Source organism: Mollisia scopiformis, assembly GCF_001500285.1.
Source record: "Mollisia scopiformis unplaced genomic scaffold LY89scaffold_27, whole genome shotgun sequence".
Classification (NCBI taxonomy): Eukaryota; Fungi; Ascomycota; class Leotiomycetes; order Helotiales; family Mollisiaceae; genus Mollisia; species Mollisia scopiformis.
In genome coordinates, this window is record NW_017263607.1 from 910,766 (window position 1) to 931,516 (window position 20,751).

The 20,751-nt window shown below is 47.9% G+C and overlaps 11 protein-coding genes across 11 annotated transcripts; 7 read left to right on the forward strand and 4 right to left on the reverse strand.

The window, feature by feature from the left end:
* Positions 1-172: 172 nt before the first annotated feature.
* On the forward strand, positions 173-1,556 carry LY89DRAFT_787818 (uncharacterized protein). Its single transcript, XM_018223109.1, has one exon. It carries the CDS (start codon positions 319-321, stop codon positions 1,417-1,419), a length of 1,101 nt encoding a protein of 366 aa, XP_018064554.1. The 5' UTR covers positions 173-318; the 3' UTR covers positions 1,420-1,556.
* Positions 1,557-2,393: 837 nt separating this feature from the next.
* On the reverse strand, positions 2,394-3,697 carry LY89DRAFT_597005 (uncharacterized protein; the record flags this gene model as incomplete). The annotated part of the gene is made up of 2 exons (XM_018209958.1): positions 2,394-3,480; positions 3,528-3,697. 2 exons carry the CDS (start codon positions 3,695-3,697, stop codon positions 2,394-2,396), a joined length of 1,257 nt encoding a protein of 418 aa, XP_018064555.1.
* A 1,497-nt stretch (positions 3,698-5,194) lies between these two features.
* LY89DRAFT_272139 (cytochrome P450 alkane hydroxylase-like protein) lies at positions 5,195-7,004 on the forward strand. Its single transcript, XM_018206374.1, has 3 exons — positions 5,195-5,963; positions 6,036-6,526; positions 6,575-7,004. The coding sequence occupies exons 1-3, from the start codon at positions 5,344-5,346 to the stop codon at positions 6,994-6,996; spliced, it is 1,533 nt and encodes a 510-aa protein (XP_018064556.1). The 5' UTR covers positions 5,195-5,343; the 3' UTR covers positions 6,997-7,004.
* A 583-nt stretch (positions 7,005-7,587) lies between these two features.
* On the forward strand, positions 7,588-8,592 carry LY89DRAFT_701112 (uncharacterized protein; the record flags this gene model as incomplete). The annotated part of the gene is made up of 2 exons (XM_018217170.1): positions 7,588-7,631; positions 7,692-8,592. The coding sequence occupies 2 exons, from the start codon at positions 7,588-7,590 to the stop codon at positions 8,590-8,592; spliced, it is 945 nt and encodes a 314-aa protein (XP_018064557.1).
* A 1,195-nt stretch (positions 8,593-9,787) lies between these two features.
* On the forward strand, positions 9,788-11,324 carry LY89DRAFT_690005 (uncharacterized protein). The gene is made up of 2 exons (XM_018216013.1): positions 9,788-11,205; positions 11,263-11,324. The coding sequence occupies exon 1, from the start codon at positions 10,104-10,106 to the stop codon at positions 11,052-11,054; it is 951 nt and encodes a 316-aa protein (XP_018064558.1). The 5' UTR covers positions 9,788-10,103; the 3' UTR covers positions 11,055-11,205; positions 11,263-11,324.
* LY89DRAFT_272178 (uncharacterized protein) lies at positions 11,140-12,109 on the reverse strand. Its single transcript, XM_018206375.1, has 3 exons — positions 11,520-12,109; positions 11,263-11,452; positions 11,140-11,205 (listed from the first exon to the last, which is right to left on the reverse strand). Exons 1-2 carry the CDS (start codon positions 12,024-12,026, stop codon positions 11,282-11,284), a joined length of 678 nt encoding a protein of 225 aa, XP_018064559.1. The 5' UTR covers positions 12,027-12,109; the 3' UTR covers positions 11,140-11,205; positions 11,263-11,281.
* A 149-nt stretch (positions 12,110-12,258) lies between these two features.
* On the reverse strand, positions 12,259-13,478 carry LY89DRAFT_656880 (uncharacterized protein; the record flags this gene model as incomplete). The annotated part of the gene is made up of 3 exons (XM_018212409.1): positions 12,259-12,711; positions 12,763-13,013; positions 13,167-13,478. 3 exons carry the CDS (start codon positions 13,476-13,478, stop codon positions 12,342-12,344), a joined length of 933 nt encoding a protein of 310 aa, XP_018064560.1. The 3' UTR covers positions 12,259-12,341.
* Positions 13,479-15,178: 1,700 nt separating this feature from the next.
* On the forward strand, positions 15,179-16,893 carry LY89DRAFT_690007 (zf-DHHC-domain-containing protein). Its single transcript, XM_018216014.1, has 3 exons — positions 15,179-15,340; positions 15,396-15,511; positions 15,556-16,893. The coding sequence occupies exons 1-3, from the start codon at positions 15,309-15,311 to the stop codon at positions 16,827-16,829; spliced, it is 1,422 nt and encodes a 473-aa protein (XP_018064561.1). The 5' UTR covers positions 15,179-15,308; the 3' UTR covers positions 16,830-16,893.
* Positions 16,894-17,000: 107 nt separating this feature from the next.
* LY89DRAFT_690008 (UBC-like protein) lies at positions 17,001-18,230 on the forward strand. Its single transcript, XM_018216015.1, has 2 exons — positions 17,001-17,158; positions 17,204-18,230. Exons 1-2 carry the CDS (start codon positions 17,110-17,112, stop codon positions 18,055-18,057), a joined length of 903 nt encoding a protein of 300 aa, XP_018064562.1. The 5' UTR covers positions 17,001-17,109; the 3' UTR covers positions 18,058-18,230.
* Positions 18,231-18,243: 13 nt separating this feature from the next.
* On the reverse strand, positions 18,244-19,413 carry LY89DRAFT_761061 (uncharacterized protein; the record flags this gene model as incomplete). The annotated part of the gene is made up of 2 exons (XM_018221533.1): positions 18,244-18,817; positions 18,951-19,413. 2 exons carry the CDS (start codon positions 19,411-19,413, stop codon positions 18,333-18,335), a joined length of 948 nt encoding a protein of 315 aa, XP_018064563.1. The 3' UTR covers positions 18,244-18,332.
* Positions 19,414-20,149: 736 nt separating this feature from the next.
* On the forward strand, positions 20,150-20,545 carry LY89DRAFT_740600 (uncharacterized protein; the record flags this gene model as incomplete). The annotated part of the gene is made up of 1 exon (XM_018220611.1): positions 20,150-20,545. One exon carries the CDS (start codon positions 20,150-20,152, stop codon positions 20,543-20,545), a length of 396 nt encoding a protein of 131 aa, XP_018064564.1.
* Positions 20,546-20,751: the final 206 nt, after the last annotated feature.

The window sequence follows — 20,751 nt, forward strand, 5'->3', positions numbered from 1 at the left end:
TTGAAGTTTTTTTGGCTTTCGGCCGCTTGGAGGGGAAATGGGTGAATCTCGTAGCGAGGCTGACCTCGGCTAGGAGCCAATCATTCAGCGCCTGGCCTCGTGACTAGATGCGCTAAGCAACATCAGAAGCCTCATCAAGTTCTCAAAGGCTGAATATCACTGCGATCACTGTTTTATATGTCATTTGCTTCCTACAACAGGACTAAAGAATTTCAATACAAGCTGTTCAAAGAGCATCTCCAGAAAGAAGATCCTTTCACGGAGCCAAGCAACCTGGGCTGAAATTCAAAGACCTCTGTCTTCTTGAATGAATCTTAGATGCTCTTGCTGCCTAAAGTTTCATTCGGCAGCATCACTCTTACTTATATTGTAATCAATCTCTACTCCCATATCTTTCCAATCTCATTCCCAACATCAGCCTTCTCCTCCCTTTTCGTGATGCAAGCAGCTCTTCCTCTTCACCACCTCTCAAAGCCTTCCCACGCAATGGAAACACTCCCAATCGAGATCAAGCTAGAAATCCTCCGCCATGCTCTCCACTCCTCAGTCCCCCTCGCCTTCTGTCCTCTCCCTCTCTCCCGTTCAGAATCCCGCAGAGAGTTCGCAAAGTACCCCACACAAACGTATCTCCGTCAACGCTACTCCTCCACCCTCCGCCTCGCCTTATGGAATCAATGTCTCATTAACGAGCCTGTGACAAAACAATTCATGGAAACATTCTCAGTACTTTCACTAGTGTCCAAATCCACGAGGGAATCGACAAGAAAGATTTTCTTCGGGGAGAATAAATGGGTGCTACACATCACCAGAACGTTCAACGCCATTTCTTGGATCGAGAAGTATTGGGGCGTGGAAGTGCTGGGTCTGATGCGAGACGTTCGAATTGAAGCCCAGGCTTTACGGAAAGCTTGTTTCAATGCACTTGATGTTTTTACAACAGCCGCAGCTCCAGGTGGGAGGTTGAACAGTCTTGAAGTCCAGTGGTTGGAGAAAACAAGGCCACTGCAAACTGCGATGAGAAAAGCCCGAGGTGAAAATGATGAGACGTGGCACTTTCATCCTATGCTTAGGGACCATGGATTGGAAAGGAATTCTGAAGGTGGGAGGGGCTTGATTATCCAGCCTGGGGAAGAGCACGAATACGATGAAGATGATTTGGGGACGAAGTATGAGGGGGTGAATTCGGAGCCCGAGGAGTGGCAGGAGAACGAAGTTGTGCTTGTGCCGCTCGGGAAGCTGAGAGGAGTTCGGAAGGTGAGGATCGAGGGAACTGTGAGGGAGAAGTGGGCGACATGGTTAGAAGGTGTTATGATGTCCAAGCCTGAAGAAGATGTGGAGGAATTTCCACTCTCGGCTGCGGGGAGACGTATACTGGGACTACTTGAGGACGCAGATGGACTTTTGTTGCTGCAGAACTGAAATGAGATTATCAAAGGATCTTTAAGCTAAAGCAGGCAGCTGTACATTGGACTAATAACAACACTTGGCAGTATTGCAGAATTTGACGGCAACCATATTGTTCGCAGGATGTTGCAGTATGAAGATTTTCAATAGATAGGTCGTCTTCTATTCAACACTTGTTTAAACTCAATGCTCACAAGACAAGACATACATTTGCACCTTAGCTTCGTGAACGATAGTCTCTGTGTCAGAGAGGAGAAATGACAGAATATATACCCCACCATGATCCCCACTCCAGATTCACCCACGCGCTCATTCTTATTCACGCTCCCTAAACATAGCGTGAATCAATAAAGTCTTGAACTAGCAGCTAAAACTTCTCACAAGCAGCAACTCCCAAAAAAACGATAAATATTCGGTCTCAATCCTCTGCTGCTTGTCATGACATGACCTAACATCGACAATTTAGCCACACTCACCCACTAGACGCCATTTTCTTGGGCCAGGTACATTCCGACCCCACAGGGTGACCGTTACCAACAGGAAGACGGTTCGATCTCAGGGTTTCTTCTTCTGGCTGCTTGAGATTCGTTGCCAACTTGATTGTTGTCAATGACAGCGGAAAACAGGAGTAAAGAGAAAACCTAGAATAAAACAGACATTTCACTGTTAAGGTAGACAGTATCTTCTGAAAGTACGGTCGTCTGGATAGAGATTCTTGAAAGGTAATCTCAGTGTTCGTAGGAGTCATGATGGTCTTACATTTTGAAGTACTTGATGGCATTCGAGACAATGCTAGAAATTCTTGGGATTTACAGACGTCACGCAATGTAAGATGGTTGAAAGGTATCAATAAAATGTATTCAGTGCTGCCTCCTATGTACGCTGTCCAGCAATGCTAGCAACGCCAAGATATGCCGCCTTATCCAAGACCAGAACGCCGAGACCCTGTTGGGTATATGCACGAGGCGGTCACGCTTCCAGGAGTCCCATCACCAGACCTGCTTGCTAGCACCCCTCAGATCATCAATATTCAAATAATCTACTCCCTCTCGAACCAGAACATCCCAGACATGATTCCTCAAGCCCAGTGGCCAAGCAGGCAGGTCCCAATACCTAGCCTTCAGGCCTCTCCGATGGGCACCTCTGATCTGCCCTCTGATGATCTTCATTTGTCTAGGACTCAATCTTCCCCTCCATATCCTGCCTACTGCTTTGCCAAAGCTGACAGAGGCATAATAGGAATTCAGTGGATTGAACTCTGTATCTGGCAATGTGCCAGATAATCCTTGTCCTAAATCTTGTGTTTCGGAGGATGAAGTGGGGAGCTTCTCCTCTGCGCTGCCTTCTTCTTCATCGAGTCTCTCACCTGGCAGAGAGTCATCGAATTTGGGCCACGATTGCATTTCAGGTGTGACCCTACGTGCTTCCCACATTGTATCCAGCGGCGCATCGAAGAATGCGTCTCGATAAGTAGAGTTGGCAGTGAGGACGTCGAAAGGTGTGTTGCCTGTTCCAACGAGAGTGATCGGTCGTGTGTGAACGGTGTCATTCTCCATGAACGAAAGCCAGCCTCGGTCTCGCAGCGGCTGGACCTGCTTCAACACCCAAGGCCATGTTTCAGCTCCGCTGGTCTTTAGATCAACGAGGAGAGTAAGGGATTGCCCTGGATCAACATCGAATACTCCATGGGATGTGCCGTTGTAGAAGTCTGATGATGAATTCTGGTCCTCGAGAATTTTGACCAGGGGATCAACGTATAGGCTTGCAAATGTTCGGTTTCGTGTCAAGCTTGCCGTATTGTGTCCAACGTAGAGCTCTTCATCAAACAGCCACACATCTGCCTCCACACCAGTACATCCAGCCCGCAGAGCTGAGAATAGAGGGACTCGTCTCCAATAATCGTTGTGAGAATGGCAGGGGATAGGTAGGATATCGCGTGTAAAGTCGGTCGGGTACCACGCCAAACCTTCAGTTCCTGTACCTGGTTGTCCCCAATTCTGCAGTACATGGTCGAGGTCTGAGGTCCAAAGGAGAGTCGCAACACCGAGGAGGAGATTGAGAACTAGGAGGAAAGCCCTATGATTATTAGCAGATGAAAGAACAAAGGAGTGAAGGATACCAACAGAATCGTCAAGCCACTAATCCCACCAAATATACAATAGTTATACCAATTCCGCTTCCTCCTTGTCCGTCTTGCAGCGTAACCATCTGCCAGTAACCGCGTGGCATCCTGACTCAAGTCCTTGTACCCCTCCGCCTCCAGACTCGCTTTCCTCCGCTCCCTTATGGTCATGATATCCTTGATATTCCACCACCAAGATCTCTTTACCTTGGGAGACCTCTTAACGAAACCATCCTCGAGATCCTCCTCGTCGTCGGTACAGAAACTCGAGAGTGGCTTTCGTAACGAGGCATTGGATTCATGCGAGGAAGAGGAGAAGTGGTCGTCATCATAGACGTTAGTCAGGGCGGATCGATCGTCTTCGGGAGGCTCGGAGATGTGTTGTGCATTACTGTACGTGGACACCATTTTGGCGTGCAGACGAGATCGGGAAGAGTCTTGGCAGGGTCCAACTGTGCAATTCAGGAACCGGGGGCCATGCGATGAGGGATTGCGATGGAACTTCGAGGGTTGAAGGGGGGAGAAATTGGTAGATTATACGGGAGGAGGTCGTCGCGCTTCTATACCGATGATCATGGACGGATTAATACCGCAAGTGAAGGCTTGGTCGTGTTCTTTGGTAGTGTGAATGTCACTGCTGAAGGGGTGATTGGCGGGACGAGAAGTGTTGACGAGTCTAGGTGCCGCCGACTCTCCGCGAATGCGCTGGAAGGAATCACACTGGTGTATTGACTTAGGGGTTTGACGATAGAGAATACCGAGGCAGAGAAGAAAGGAAAAGAGAAAGAGAAGTGAAGATATATTTTTGTTTGAGGAGCGAACGCCCATTCTCGCGCAACAATGGGTTGACCCAATCTGGGCCCGTTCTTCAGCCACGGACGTTCATCGCTGCTCCCAGAAGGGTTTGGCGGCGCATCTTGGAGCAGATCTGTGGCAGTCGAGACCGCACGTGCGTCAATGGCCGGGGTGGAACGAGCCACATTTGTTTGGAGCTGGAGTCGAGAATCGGCTGAGCTTGATCCAGAACCTCAGCATTCGATCATTGAAGATAAGATGTTAATACATAATGCTGAGGAATTTCTTCCTCTCGTCGTACTCAGGTAGGTATCTAGAGCTGGTGTCATAATTCATTCACCTGGTCGGACATCTCAACAAACAGAAGAGTTTCTGCGCACGCCGTCTTCCATCAGCTTAGAAAGCTCCCAAAAAGGAACTGCTCTGACACTGACCAGACACCCCAGCATTTTCAATATCCCACAGAAGAAACATCCATTGCTTGTATTCTGTTACTTGCAAATCCTCATCTGTTGTACATGGATGATTGCATTGGCTCTCGACGAGAACTGCAATAATCTACAGGGATGCAATTTCCAGTGGAAACCCTTACTTACATGCGTGCTCCAATATTGTCACCTATGGATCATAGCTACAATTGCTAGGAGTACACGCAGTTCATTGCAGGTTTCCTGGCTCCTAAACCCAACTTTTGTTAGTACCATAGCATGTGCCGTTCGTTAGTCAAAAGTAGGTTAAATGCTGCTGACTGCAGCAGAGCCGGATAAAGAATGTTGGATCGTGATATCACTATCTTCCCTAGACCCATGTGAAATTTGGTTTAAGAGCATTGAGGATTGCCTACAATAACCTACCTCTCCACATTGCAAGCCATTCAAGTGTTGAGATCATGCTTTAGGAGTTCTGATTGCAGTCGCTCAGGACTTCGATCCAAGCTGATCCCAAGTTGGTCCCAATCTGATTTATCCTGTCCCCACCGGAATTCTGCAAGCTTGAATACCGCCAGACGTCACAACGGTACAATGGCCATCTCTATACTCTCGACGTTGTTGTCGAGTATCGTATTTTTGACGTGTTACATCTTGTGGAAGAAAGTATTGATCTCGTCCGCCTCGAGCAAAGCTGGATGCTCCTCTCCTATCAAGTACAATCACCTCGATCCATTCTTTGGACTGGATCTATTCATCAGAAAGATCAGGTACACGCAAGTAGGAGACCTACTGGCTCTAGACGACGAAATATTCGCCAAATATGGCAAGACAGTCCATACTCTTTTCTTTGGAGCAAATCATTGGATGACGATGGATCCTCTCATGATTCAAGCCGTCGCCGCTACAGAAGCTGACAAGTTTGGAAACGAGCCGACAAATCGCAAGTCTTGTGGACCACTGCTTGGTGACGGTGCATTTACTGTTGATGGGGCGTTGTGGAAAAGATCTCGAGATATCATCAATCCCATTTTCAGCCGATCACAAGTTTCGCAGTTGTCTTCGTTGAAGATACATATCCAGCGCTTCATGGAACATATCCCTCGTGATGGATCCACGATTGATATCCAACCTCTTACGAAGATGCTCTTCTTAGATAGCTCTACTGAGTTCATCTTCGGCAAGTCTGCTGGTTCTCTGACAGAATGTGAATTGTGAGAACCCTCCACTTACCAGCTTCATTTCGAATCTCTACTTTGTTCGATACTAACTCGGACACCACTTAGAACAATCGGAGCGCAGAAATTCTCGGAAGCTTTCGATGAGGGCCTACGGGGCATGAGGAAGAACTACATGACAGGCCAGTTTTCATGGCTGATTGGCACTGACAAGAAGTGGCTTGAGAAATGCTCCGAGATTCATGCTGTGGTGGATGGTTACATCGAGGAAGAAATTGAGTACCAGAGGAGCACCAAAGAGATGGGGCTATCTACTGATACTCCATCTGAATCATCAGCTTACAAGTATGTTCTGCTCAGGGAACTTGTCAAGAACCACTCAGACGATAAGCTTTACATTCGAAGTGAACTTATGAATGTCTTCTTCGCCGCCAGGGATTCTGTCGGCACAGTGACAGCAAATATGATATTTCATCTTGCTAGAAGTCCTGGAGTCTGGCAGAAGTTGCGGAAAGAGGTCGGCGGTATTGCATCGAACCAAGAACTGACCTTTGAATTTCTCAAATCCCTGAAGTATGTGCAGGCTGTCATTGAAGAGAGTAGGTCACCCATCTTCTACAAACTCGACCATTCACTAACATATGTAGCACTTCGACTTGTACATCCTGTCGATAGGTGTTGGAGGACCTGCCTATCGCCTTGTATCCTTCCCCGTGGTGGGGGGAACTCAGGACGAGAACCCATTCTTCTACAACCAGGAGATCAAATCGAACTTGTCTATGGATCTATGCACAAGGACAAGGATATTTGGGGCGAAGATGCATCAAGCTTCGTTCCCGAACGAATGCTTGGTTTGAAACATAGCTGGCAATATATTCCGTTCATGGGAGGTCGCAGGACATGTCCAGGTCAGCAGAATGCTTACACCGACATGGCATTCTTTCTTGTGAAGATGGTGCAAGAATTTAAAACTATTGAGAATCGGGATGATTGTTTGGAGTATGTGGAGGAGTATGTCATGACGAAAGAAAGTAGGAATGGTGTCAAGGTTGCTTTTACTGTTAGTTAGGTTCTTGAGCAGATTGTCAGAAGAACATTAGTATCTCGAGCAATCTGAATTGTGAGCGAAAATATGGCAAGTCTGCAATATGAAAAGAAATGGTCTTGCGACTCATGGGACCACGAGGATCCTTGACCAGGAACTTTGCATGGCGACCTACTTCATAGACATAGACCTTATCTCGGATTGAAGTTTTATTGTAGAGGTTTGTATTCAAGTTATATGAAACAGATGTTGCTGCCACATATAATCTCTTCCTCTCTTCACTCGCATAGGACAGGGGAGTGAAGGCCAGTGTGAGGGCATGTCCGATGTCGTTCATCCCGAATGATTCGTTAGGAAGGGAAAAAATGTATGGCTCTTGAAATTCGACCTGGACTTTGCCGCTCTTGGAATCTCGATCCGTTGGAAATAGAGAAAGCACTTGACCGATTTTCTTTGCAGGACCTCGAGCTTGGATGACTTTTCTCTGAAGCCAACTTGAGTCGTGACATCCATCCGAGAAAGCTTAGCGTCTGGACCCCTGCACCAGAAAATTCCCCATATCTTATCGCACACTTGGAACTCGGAAGCCTCTGCAATTCTTCGCAAACAACAATCATGCCCCATAAACACGTCCGCAGAGGAGAGGTCGACAAGTCTACGTGAGTTCCTTTATTTTGTCACTAATAGGGTCTTCGAGTTCAATTAGCTAACCCTGCCAGTGTTGACCTCCCTCCCACCTCCGTCGCGGAGCCCCTCCCAGTCTCGAAGTCCGCCAAGTCGAATGGCATTTTTACCACAGAGATCAATGCGAAGAGGAACAACAAGAAGAGAAAGAGAAAAGATGATAAAGATGATACACCCAAAGCCTTCGCACGCCTCATGGCCTTTGCGCAAGGGAAGAAGCTGCCAAAGGGATTGGACGACGGTGTGAAGGAGACGAAAGCTGCGAAGAAACGAAGAGTTGCAGCTGCTGCAGAGAATGAGAAGGAAGAGTCTGCGAAGGTAGAAGAACCTCGAGGAGAGGTGCCCTCGATTCGCCCAGGGGAGAGGATGTCAGATTTCTCAGCCAGAGTGGATGCAGCACTGCCTGTTAGTGGTTTGATCAATAAGTCTACGCGAGGAGGGAAAGATCCTTTGGGATTGAAGGTCGGCAGAACGAAGACGGAGAAGCGCATGCACAGGATGTACGATGAGTGGCGGCAAGAGGAAGCACGGCGGCAGGAGAAGAGACAGGAGGCTTTGGAGCTGGCAGAAGAGGAAGAGATGGATGAGGATGGGCAGGTGAAGTGGAAGGTGGATGTTGAGAAGAATGGAAAAAAGAAGAAGGGAAAGAAGCGGAAGGTACTTGGAGAAGTAGAGGATGGAGATGATGATCCATGGGCGAAAATCAAGCGGGACAGAGGAGAGGTGAAGGCTGGCTTGAACGAAGTGGTTCTTGCTCCTCCAACATTTTCGAAGATACCCAAGGAGAAGTTCAAGATTCGAGGCGGCGCGAGGGTGGAGATTGACGATGTCCCCAAAGCAAGTGGGAGTCTGAGGAGGAGAGAGGAGCTCGGGGAAGTCAGGAAGGGCGTGGTGGAAGGGTACAGGCAGATGATGAAAGAGAAATCGGGTACTTGATCGGAGGATATATTTTAGGATATATTTTCTTGCTTGATTATCTCCGAGCTTTCGCCAGAAGCTATTTGGGCGATCCTCTCGGGAAATTACTTATATCCGAGACGGAAAATCCGCGGACCCATCCTTCTATGTCATTTCTGCCCTTTCGGCCCCGAACAAGTCCCATCTGCATAAGATTCACGCCTTGCTGATGAAGTGATTCGGTGCAGGGTAAGAGTCACAGAGGTGATGAATGCGCAGCCTCGTAATCATCCCGCGGAGTGTGTGAATGTTTGAGTACACGGTGCTCGGAGCTCGCAATTCTAGAAACATTATAAGAGCACCCTGACACTGCTTCATTGCTGAATTAGTTTGAGAATTTCCTACCCTTTTCGTGTTTCTTCTCCTCGATCTTGATCACCACACCTCAATAAGAACTTCCAGCAAAGACTATTCCAGTCAAAATCTTTCCACCCTTGAACACCATGAACTCCACCAAAACAAAACAACCCTGCCAAGGCTGCTGTCATCCAGAATGCCCAAGCGGCGTCAGGAGATGCATTTGCTTGAGCCCCAACAACTGTCCCTTCTTCAGATATTTTGAAAAGGAGAAGGCATTAAAACAACAAAGAGCCGAGGCCGAAGCCCGAGTACCGCTGCCAGAGAACAACAAGAAAGCGACAAGCGCTACAGCCTACGTACCAGGCTGGGCCAGCGACGATGAAAACTCAGAAGGGGAACATTCATCGTGATGGGAGTGGTAGTTTAGTTTGAGGATGTCTTCGTCCGGAGAGGGCATTGAAATAGGGAGGGGAGAGATGGGCTGTATTTGTATTATGTGATGCGAACGATTTTGGAATCTGTTACGATATCACCACTTTGGAAGCGTTGGAGTTTGGGTTTGGAGGGAATTGGGAGTTCTGGCAAGGGCTTGAATTGGAGCAGATGTAGGAATATGGCGATGGGAGAGAGAACTCGGGTCTCCAGGTTTCGCTTGCTGACGCGACATACCAGAGCTCGACTGTATTCTAACCTTGCTGTGCCGAAATGTAATGTCTCTCTTCATTAAATCTTCTAGAGATATCTAGACATATAACTTAATAACTCTCTTTCAGCGGCACTTCTGCTACCCATAATCTCGCTCTCGACCTTAAATCCGTGATGACCGCGGGTACATGACTAGTCGTCACTCCGGTTGCCTACACCCGGGACCATGAGCTAGTTCGGCTCATCTCAAAGCTTTCGCGTTCGCGTTCACTGCATGCCTGATCCGATAACTTATACAGCTCGTTAGTAATGTCAACGGATTGGTCGTCTCGCATTGTAAAGCCCTACAAGGAGACAAGGTCGATGTCGCTGAATTGAGAGACGGCAATCGGGTCGATCCCATTGGCAAGTGCCATCGGACGGAGCTACATGCTGTTGGGAAATATGAAATTACTATAAATTATAAAGAACTCATCATTCCTTTTTCCTAATGAACATTATCATCCCCTTCTTCGTTGGCACATCATTTAATTCTATATCTTAACATGGCCCAAACACTCGTCCTCAACCCACCCCTTCCCTCTCATCTCGTCCATCAATTTCCGCTCCCAACTTTCATCGAAAACCTAGCAATCCGCTCCAATGGCCAAATCCTCATCACCGTCGTCAATACGGCGTCCTTAGTCCTGGTCGACCCAAGCAACCCCTCAACCCCAATCGTGGTCCACAAATTTGAAGGAGTTCTTGCTGTGACAGGTGTTATCGAGGTCGAGCACGATGTCTTCTACATTGCAGCAGGAAACTTTGATTTGATGAAAGGCAACGAGTCTGGAAGTTATTCCATTTGGAAGGTTGACATGGGAAGTTTTGAAAAAGAGGGGCAATCGAAAGTCGAGAAGCTTTGCGATTTGACAAATGCGGGACTGCCAAATGGATTCGAAACACTTTCAAACGACAAGAGCTTCTTCTTATTTGCAGACTCGGAAGTTGGTGCTCTCGTAAAGGTCGATGTCATCACTGGTGCTAGTGAGGTCTGGGTCCAAGTCGACGAGATGAAATGTTCACCGGAAGGACTAAAAATTGGCATCAACGGAATCAAGTATCGAGATGGCTATGTATATTGGACCAACACCAGCAAACAGCTGTTCTGTCGCATCAAGATTGACGATCATGGAAAGATTGTGGGCGAAGCAGAAATTGTCACAAAAGATATTCTCGTCGATGATTTTGTGTTTGACAAGAAAGGGAATGCTTGGATGATGACACATAGCAACAACACTGTGGTCGTTGTGAAGACGGATGGCTCCTTGGTTACTGCAGCAGGAGAATTGAATGAGATGACGGTGGCTGGTGGGACGGCGGGCCAATTTGGGAGGCGGGAAGATGATCAGCATATTCTGTATGTCACCACCACTGGAGCCCTGAGTGCCCCAGTAGGAGGTGACAAGGTTGAAGGAGGAAAGATTGTCGCTATTGATACATCGAAGTTTGAATGAGATGGGCTATGGGATTGATACAATGACACAGAATTCTAGATGCTCTACTGCGGTGGTGGATGTCCTTGAGGGTCGAACACCACTATCAAACGCCGCTAGCCTACCCTATCTCTCAGACTTCTCAAACATATTCTTAGGCTTTCCCCTCTTCCTACATCAAGTCAGTCTCTTGCTTCGTAGTAATGCTCTCTCGCTGTCTGAGACTCACCAGTGCATTGCCAATTTCTCTAGAAACCCTCACTGCCTGGTCCCGAAAACCACATATGAGGAAAATTCTTTCCAGATTGTCCTTGGCCCCAGGTCCCCCCATCCCCAAATCTATTGAACAAGACGTTGTAGTTCTCCAGTCCTTGTTTACTTACGGTGACTGGATCAGTGGCAGGCGCTTTGATGACCATCTACTGTCATCAGGTCTTCTGCCGTAAGGTTTATTTGAGGAGGGAAGGGGAAGAAGGGACAACTCACAGGTAAGAAACAGTAGAAGAAGTCCAACGATTGTCCGTATAGCTGGTCATCCACATTACCCTTCTTATCAGCAGCACGAGCACTATCCCACATCTTCCCTAAATCCGTCTTCCACACTCTAAGACAAAGTTCCCTGCACATCTCATCTGCCTGCTTGTCACTTATCTCCCTACCACTGATGGAAGTCTCTGCTGGTCTGAAGGATATTGAGCGAACAGGGGGCTCGGAGGCAACAACATTTATGGTCTCTGAGACTGGGATCCTTGAGCTACTCGCTGCTTTTGTGAGCCTGGCTGAGTTCTGAGAGTGACTCATAGACGACGGCGTAGTAGTTCCAGCTTTCTGCACCTTGATAGACACTGCGTGGAGATGGGTATGGGTTTTCATGCCACCGGATTGACTATATGCAGATGAAGTTATGCGTTGGGTACCTGAAGGAGCGTCGACAGCCGATTTGACTGAACCCCTGTTGAGGCTTGATTTCGACTCCTTCTGAGACGTGGGCATATTGGATATAGAACAAGAATCTGGTGATGTTGAGAAGACCTTGCTTGGTTGATGTATGTAAAAATGCTGAGATGAGAAAGAACAGAAGGAAACATATTGTATATTTAAATAGATAAGATGACAGTTTGAATCACAACGCAGATGACTCGGGGCCCATAGGTTGGGCAGAATGCTTGAATGTTATCATGTTAATGCAAAGAAGACTGGAATCAGAATGGATCTGGAACTAGAAGACGGAATGTTGGGCAAAGAGGACGCATGCCATCTGATAATCTCCACCTAGCATCATATATCTCCACTGACTTTTGCCTCAGCTTACCACTTTGGCACATGATCCTCCCAGAACTTGTTGAAGGTTTGGTTCTTCACCTCAGCCGCTGACTTGCTAGCCGCAACAACACCACCACTAGCAGGATCAAACACCCCGGAATTGACGACATACTTGACGGTATTGTCTTGGTGCTTACCAAACGGCAATGCAACACCACCAGTGACTTGGTCAACGGCAGTCATGTAGGAATTGCTCTCGCGAACCTTGCATCGAACACCTTGGGACTCCATGTGCTGCGTCAAAGCGGTGGCGGTATCGTAGTACCTCAGGCAGGTGGAGCATTGGAGCTTCTCGTTACGATGGGCGGGCGACTTGAGATGAGCGATAAAAGCATTTCGGTTGTTAATGCTCTTCCTGAATCTGATCAGTACATTCATGATCCCGCTTGAAGTTTTGTAAACTTACCCACAGCCGCGATAAGGGCATTTGAATTTGTTGATGATGGTAATGTAATATTTCCTAGAGTCAAAACCTGGAGTGTCTGGATCATAGGGGTTGGCCTCTGGACCTGGTTGGGCATTGGTCTGCAACATTGTAGCAGCGAGGTCTGGGGGAGGGGCAACGGCAGGAGGAGCATCAGGGAAAAGGCTTTGTTGGCCCGTCCACGCATTACCTGGTGTAGAGAGAGGCTCCTGGGCATCCATGATGTTTGGGGGCTTGTTATTGATGGTTGGGAACCCGCTGTTCGTGACGATAACTTGCTCGAGGAGCTTCGTCTCATTACCCCAAGGAGCATTCATGACAGCATCAAGCCCTCTGGATCCTCCAACATCGACAAATCCTCCAAGAAGATCGTCATCTTTGAAGACTGGCTGACGAGGCGGCGCGACAATGGCTTGGGCTTGTGCTTGGCCTCGCTGGGCAGGCGACGGAAATCCAGGAGTTCTCACTAGTGGGTGTGGCTCCTCGCTGAAAGATACGCCCGTTCGACTGAAGTCATTGAACGAACGAGCGCTCTGGACAGCGGCGTTCGACTGCTCCTTTTCCCTCCTCGCAAGATCGATATCGATATTCGGGAGTGATTTGCATGTCTCGAGCTCGATGTGCCCAATGAGAGCGCCGAGGCGCGTAAATCTTTTGTGGCAACCGGGGCATCGCAGATCTTGTTCATTCGAGTGCATCTACAAATGGTCAGCTGGTTTAAAGAGGAAATGTGCAATGCTCAACCTACCAAGTCATGGTGCTGACTGGCAGCCTTCTGATTATTGAAATCTTGGGAGCAGACCTCGCAACAGATGTGACGCGAAGAGCTGAGCTTGTGATTGTGGAAAGCAATGAAGGAGGGAAATCGAACATTGCACACAGTGCAGTAGACCGATTCCTCGCCACGGAATGAGGCCATTGTTGGGACTATAGTGTTCCTCGTTGTTTAGAATGTCCTCTTGCTTTGTTTATCGTCGCGATTGTGGTCAAGCGCGGACGGAATACGCGAAGCAGAGTGTGATGAGACGGGGGTGACAGCAAAGGCAGGGGCAGACAGATTATGGGATTGACAGATGTCTGTAATTCTCCGTGTTTGGGACGCGTGATTGAGAGATGAATCTGGAGCAAGCAGACTCCAGATCGCTGATAAAACCTTCGCCTGCCGTCCAACTCTCTGCAGACAAGGCTGGAGGAGAAGGGGAGGAGATAAGATCTTTGCTGTTCTCGACGTGATAATGCGTTGTTGTTGTTGATCTCGCACCAACTTGAAATTGAAAGTTGTTGTTGTTTTGGTTGGGTTGAACCCGGATGAAAAGAAAGAAATCCTCGCTTCCAATGCTGTGTGGCCGCTTAGCGATTGAGGAACAGACGAATGTCTGTGTATGGAACGAAGAATTTGCTTTCGATCAGTCGGGAGGTATTCAGAAATATGGTAGCGGATGTGGAGAGGATAATTGCAGAAGCTGTCATCAAATTCAGAGTAATCGCAGAAAGGACTGTAAGCCGTGCCAAGTGTGCTCTGCGCATGCTGGACATCCAGATCAATGACAAGAAGGGAAGGAAATGATCTGACTTGTAACGTGCTTGGGGACTAAGACCAGGATTTTACGCTGCAATCATATATCTTCTTCCTTCTTCCCCTTTCTTGTTTTAACGGGATTACATTAATGAAACTAAGGAACGAAGCTTCATCAAGGCATAGAGGAGACAAATCATATCATCGATTCAAGCAAAGAAAGAAAGCAACTTTCCCCGGCCTTGAACGAATGCAAAAGAGGAGGACGCAACAGGGAGATTCGGTTGCTACAGGGGGAAAGACACTCAAAGTCGACCAGGTCCATGACTACTTTCATTTCGTTCAATGCCAATCACCCAGTCGAGTACTGAAGAACAAGGTGTGTAAATACATCTTCTTGGACTGTGTTGGGTATGAAGAAGCATTACATATGTAATGCAGGAATTCATGGCTGCTCGGGGACCAGTTTGAGGAATGAAGCAAGTAGCTCGAGACTGTCTAGCGCATCGTAGGCGTCGACGAGCTCATCTTTCTTCCCCATCCACTCATTTCAACTTCTTACAGACTTTCAGGCCTAGATGTCCAGCCTTTACGGAGCAGGAAAATGTGACTGTAGCAGGATGTTGCTGGGGTATCTTGAATACTGTAGCAAAGAACGGCCGTTTCATGGATACCAGTGTGCCGCTATATCTATTGTCAGAGAGTGACAACTTCAATTTATACCTATGTTTCTGCCATGCACAGTGAAGCCATTCGGCAACATCATGAATGTTCGATGTTGTTGTCGTCGAAGGAACCGGACCGGATTAAGGAGCACTCGGCAGATCCCGTGTTTCGTCAGCGCCTCACTCAGCCTCAGCCTCCTTTCCATTCATCAGCAAACAACCAACTCATCACCACTAAGACAAACATCCACATCACCAACAACCTCACAACATGTATAGTCCATCATCCTCTTGACCCTCCAATGGCGACTCTAGCACGACCCAGTCCTGCCTCCTCACCGACCAGAATGCCTCGAAAATGGGCTAGAAAGTGCGAAAGGTACTGAATCTTGCATCGGTGGCTGCTCCAATTACAAACTTAACATCGTACCTAGGTACTGCTGCTTGGGAGCAACATATTTCCCACTGTTCTTCGTGTACAGCATAACCTCCTGGGCCGTCTGGGTGGAAGCGACCATTGGCTTTCTACCTGCGAAGACTGCTTGGATAGGTGAATATTCCAGTGTGCTGGTCTGCTTCGTGTTAACATTGTAGGAAACGGTACCTCGTTCCTCGGAATCGCACTCTACGTTCTCCTTAACTGGTCGTACACAACAGCTGTCTTTACCTGTCCGGGCACGACGACCAGCCAAGGCTACAGCTCCCTCCCCACAACTGCGCCTCCTCCCGCGACGAACTTCACTGTGAAGGCGAATGGCGAGTTGCGATTCTGCAAGAAGTGTCAAGCTCGGAAGCCGGATCGTGCACATCACTGCTCGACATGCCGAACCTGCGTCTTGAAGATGGATCATCACTGCCCCTGGCTGGCGACCTGTGTTGGTCTGCGAAATTACAAAGCATTCCTCCTATTTTTAATCTACACCACCCTTTTCTGCTTCGTCTGTTTTGGAGTGTCTGCTGTATGGGTCTGGAGAGAGATTCTGAACGAAGGAGAATATACGGAATCGCTGATGCCAGTGAATTACGTGATGCTGGCCGTCATCTCGGGAATAATTGGCCTCGTCCTGGCTGGCTTCACAGGCTGGCATATTATACTTGCATCTAGAGGTCAGACAACGATCGAGTGTCTGGAGAAGACAAGATACCTCTCGCCTCTGCGAAAGTCGATGCAGCATCAGCACATTGGTTCTTATGGTCAACAAATGGACGACATTAATTCAGGACAGAGACACGAATTTTCGGACGCAGTAGAGAGGCAGCGCGCGAGGGACAGATACGAAGCATATCTTGACGAACAAGATTCTGAGAAACTGCCCAGCGCATTTGATCTTGGCTGGAAACGGAATCTTGGACACCTATTCGGACCAACGCCGGTACTATGGTTTGTTCCGATATGCACCACCACTGGAAATGGATGGAGCTGGGAGCCCAGTCCAAAGTGGCTAGAAGCGAGAGAGAGAATAGCACGAGAACGGGAAGAGCAGCGGATGCGAGAGAATGCCGCTGGATGGGGTGCTGACCCAGCACCAGCTCCTCCAGTGCCTCAAAAGCAAGAAGGCGCAGGCAGACATTATGTCGCCTATCCGAGTCGGTCAACGTCGAAAGCGGACCGCATTCTGGGGAGGAACCCAGATGATTATGCGGATACAGGAGCCGTCTCCATGGAGAACCTCCATCCACGGAACGAGGATGATTATGATATTAGCAGCGACGAAGATGAGACTGAGAGGAAAGCCCTAGACAGAAAGGCTGCTGTAGGTTGGCCTCAGAAGGTTGGTGTTGTCACAAATACCTTGCTTGGCAATACATTGGCAAGACAGAAGGACGACGTGAGAGGTTGGGATGGAATGGATGAAGGCGTTGACTGATCATTTGTATCTACATAATACCCAAGAACAAACCTGCAATATAATTTTGACGATCTGAACAACCTCCCGTCCCCAACATACGTGCCCACATGTTTCTTGAGTTTCACGTGACTCGAAACATACGTCTTTCCGAATGCGCTAACCTGATTCGCCCAGCTTCAGAGGTGTTGGCTCCAAGTGTCCAGATCACTCCCAACTTCATGCTCCAAGGGGCAACATTATTGGCGTTGATAGAATAGAATCTTTAATCCCTTCTTGCAGTCTCATCATTCTACACATCATGGCGACGTCAAGAATCAATTCCAAATCTCCCACCATAAAACGCATTCGTAAGCTCTGGACTCCCCTCAATGGACCCCTTCTAACGGATCCAGTCCGCGAAGCAGCAGAACTTGCCAATTCTCCCTCCCCCGACTTCCATGCAGCCCCAGCAAACGATGCTGATCTATTCGACTGGCATTTCACACTGCGAGGACCTCCCTCGTCTTCATTTGCCGAAGGTATCTACCATGGTCGAATCGTATTACCTCCTACGTACCCATTGCGCCCTCCGTCCTTTCGATTCCTCACACCTAGTGGCAGATTCGAGGTAAATAGGGAGATTTGTCTCAGCATTAGTGGCCATCATGAGGAGACGTGGATGCCAGCTTGGGGAGTGCGAACGGCTCTCGTTGCGCTGAGGAGTTTCATGGAAACAGACCCCAAAGGACAACTTGGTGGTATGGATTGTAGTGCTGCAGAAAGAGAACGAGTCGCGAAGAGTAGTTCGGCTTGGACGTGCTCGGTATGCGGACGAAGCAATAACGAAATTCTCAAAGAGAGCGAAGAAGCCTCGAAGAAGGAAGGGTCTTCGTCGCAAGAGGTAGAAGTACCAAAAGAGTTGAATATGGCGTGGAAGGATGAGTTGAAGGGCACCGTAAAATCCAAGCATGATTCGGAGGAGGAAGCTTCTTTAGCAGAAGGGTTCTTTGGGACCGGAACAGATGGTGCTCTGGATACTCGGCCGGCAGATACAGTTGCAAGTATTTCAACGTCACCAATTCCTGCAAGGCCTCCGCAAGGCGTCCCCCAACCAACAGGTACTGTGACGCCCAGGCCACCAGCGATTCCTGTTCAAGCAGTGCAGAGGAGGTCCAACGATGGAGTTCCGATGTGGATTGATAGGACAATTGCCGCTATTGTCATTCTACTAGTCGCAATGGTCTTCAAGATACTGCTTGGGTTATGATCTAATTGCCGGCGTTCTATTCATTGCGGAGTGTCGATACTTTACATCGGTCAACATAGCTAGGAGTCATTCGGTATGGTTGGCGTTCATGGATACCAATGCAACAAATTTGAGAGTAAGGATACATCAATGAGATCGAAACATGAGAACGGCTCCAAAGTTTTCTTCTGCACTGCAAATCGTAGAATTTGTTATTCTTTTCCAGCCCAGTGAGCGCTATCTTGAGTGCTGAAGTCCATGTTCGCCCTATCTATTCTCCTTTCCTTCACTCGACTCTAGCCTGACTTGGCGTACATTGTCTCGGCATCACTTATGATAACAATCTGTTCCTGTTCTTGTTTTCCGTCATTGGGAGTTTCTACTACAGCACCATCCACTATCGTCAACTCGGGACGTAGCAGCAGTATTGCAAATCTTTCACCCTTTTGTGCTTCATCCTCCCACCAATCCCCCTTGCCTTCTTCGCCCGTTAGTTTGTCGAAGTCTGCCATTGTCTGACATTTAATTGATACCCTCTCGCGCCAGATATCATGAGCTGTTTCCGCAGCCAGCTCGAAGATCTCCCTCAACCGTCTTGTGTATTCATTCATTTTGCTTTGGTGGAGCAGACAGCGCATACTAGATTCCAAAAACAGTACAGTTTGGTTTTTCGCAGCTTGTTTCAATCGATCGGTTGCTTCTGAGCTTAATTTGGGAGATCTTGGGTCACTAAGTTCCCGCAAAGTATCCGACCTCCACGTATGAGCAGCCATTTTGCCCTCTATTACAAGTCAGCGGATGTCCTGTAAGGCGATTTTTGAATCTTGAGATAAGTTCTAGCAGCTGGCTTAATTTGCCGCACGGTTTTGCTCGTCCGGTCAAAAGGTACGGTTGAAGCTACTAAAGAAACGTACTGGGTAGAAGTACGGAGTATACCCAAGATAATTCGCCAGCATCTTGCAGCCGATGATCTGGTGAGCCGAAGAACGGGTTTGCAAAAATCTTTACACAAACATGATATGTTGCGAAACTTTCAAGGATATATCTGACAGCCTCCGTCGTCTTCAGCATATTCGATACGTCTCCATCAACCAGTCTGGTAACGGTGCTCAATTGATTATTGACGAAATTCCATCTTTCATAGTCCGAAAAGCCTTGCCACGGAGCTGGCTTCGTTGTTGCAAATTCCCGTGCCCATTCGCCCAGTTTTCCATTTATCGATTGAAGCCTGTTACGATAATAGTCTACATCTTTATCAGCTTGCCATAAGCCGTGAGCTGGCGCAGTCCGGAGTCGATCCAGAAGCTGTGCATTTTCTTGCTGTAGGATCTCGACCCGATCTTCGAGACTCTTGATTTTCTGATCTTGATTATCCATTTTCGTACCTGCTGATCATTGAGCGCCTTTCCTCAGAAGGTCTCATCACAATGGAATTTGTTCAACATGGACAAAGCAAGGGTGCAATGCTATACCCCAGACAATGAGATGTTCCTAAATTCCGGAAACGGCAAGTTTCGACGACCAACAAAAAGCTTTCCTGTATTTCTGCTTCTACATTGAATAAATCTTGCGCGAACAGGATCCAATAGAGCTTCTGCTCTGCATCCATTGCTCGGGATCAGTCAGCTACATATTTGCTCCTTGCCAGTTCCGTCCCTGCGTCTCAATGTATCCTCCGTACACATCCTGTAGCTGCTCTCTGTAGATGATCAATAGTCGGTGATTAACATTTCAAACGCCACCCCTTTTAACAATTATTGCGTACGAGCTGCTCCGTTGATTGAAAATAGGTTACTTCCTCGGGGTCGCATCTCTTTCGTTTTCGAGCGTAGCAATTTTCAGATCCAAATTCCGAGCCTTTTCATGGTTCTCCTGGTCTTTCGCGGCTTGAGCTCTATCATGCTCCCTCTTGCGTACGAGCCACTTTTCGTTTCGGTCCCATTCCGTCATCATCTTGAAAAGCAGCACTTCCAATCTGAGAGGAATCTTTTGGAAGCATTGCCATGCCAGCCATTACATTCCTGGCAACATTCCAGCTTGCAGGGCAATCGAAGTCTTTGATACATCACAACAAGAAGGTCCACAATTTCAATAGCGGAATCGATCAGCAAACATGTCATCCGTCTATCTCTTGCAATGGATTGTCATAGCTGTGTTACTCGTAACCGTGCTTGTTCTGATAAAGTATCGAAATTCATCTGATCGACAATCGCCAAGCGTAGCTTGGACTTCAACAGAGGACAAAATACACGCAGAAGAACAGATTCAAAATAATAACGTCCTCCAAAAAGCCAACGAAAAGCTGGCGCGAGAGTTGAGATATCTATGCCGCGAAGGAGGTCCCGTTTCGAGTAGTCGAGAACGCCTTCAAGCATTAGAAGCATGCCAGACCCAACTTCGAGCAACGGAACGTGTACTACAGGACACCCAATCGAAGCTAATTATCCTTGAGCATGGGAAATCTGTACTCCATGAACGCCAACGAGCAGAAGGATCGCATGGCAAGTAGTGAGGTGAAAATTAAGCGTAGACGTACCAGGTCGGTGTCTTCCTGAGTGGGACGAATCAAAAAAATAGATCACTAAATCATTCTGTGGTTCGCAGTACTACACTTTGCCAATTCTGTTCGAAAAGCATAAGCGTCTGAATTGCTTCCTTCACGGAGGAGATACGAAGGTTTCGCTTGGCAGTCACTTCGGATGAGCGAAGAACGAC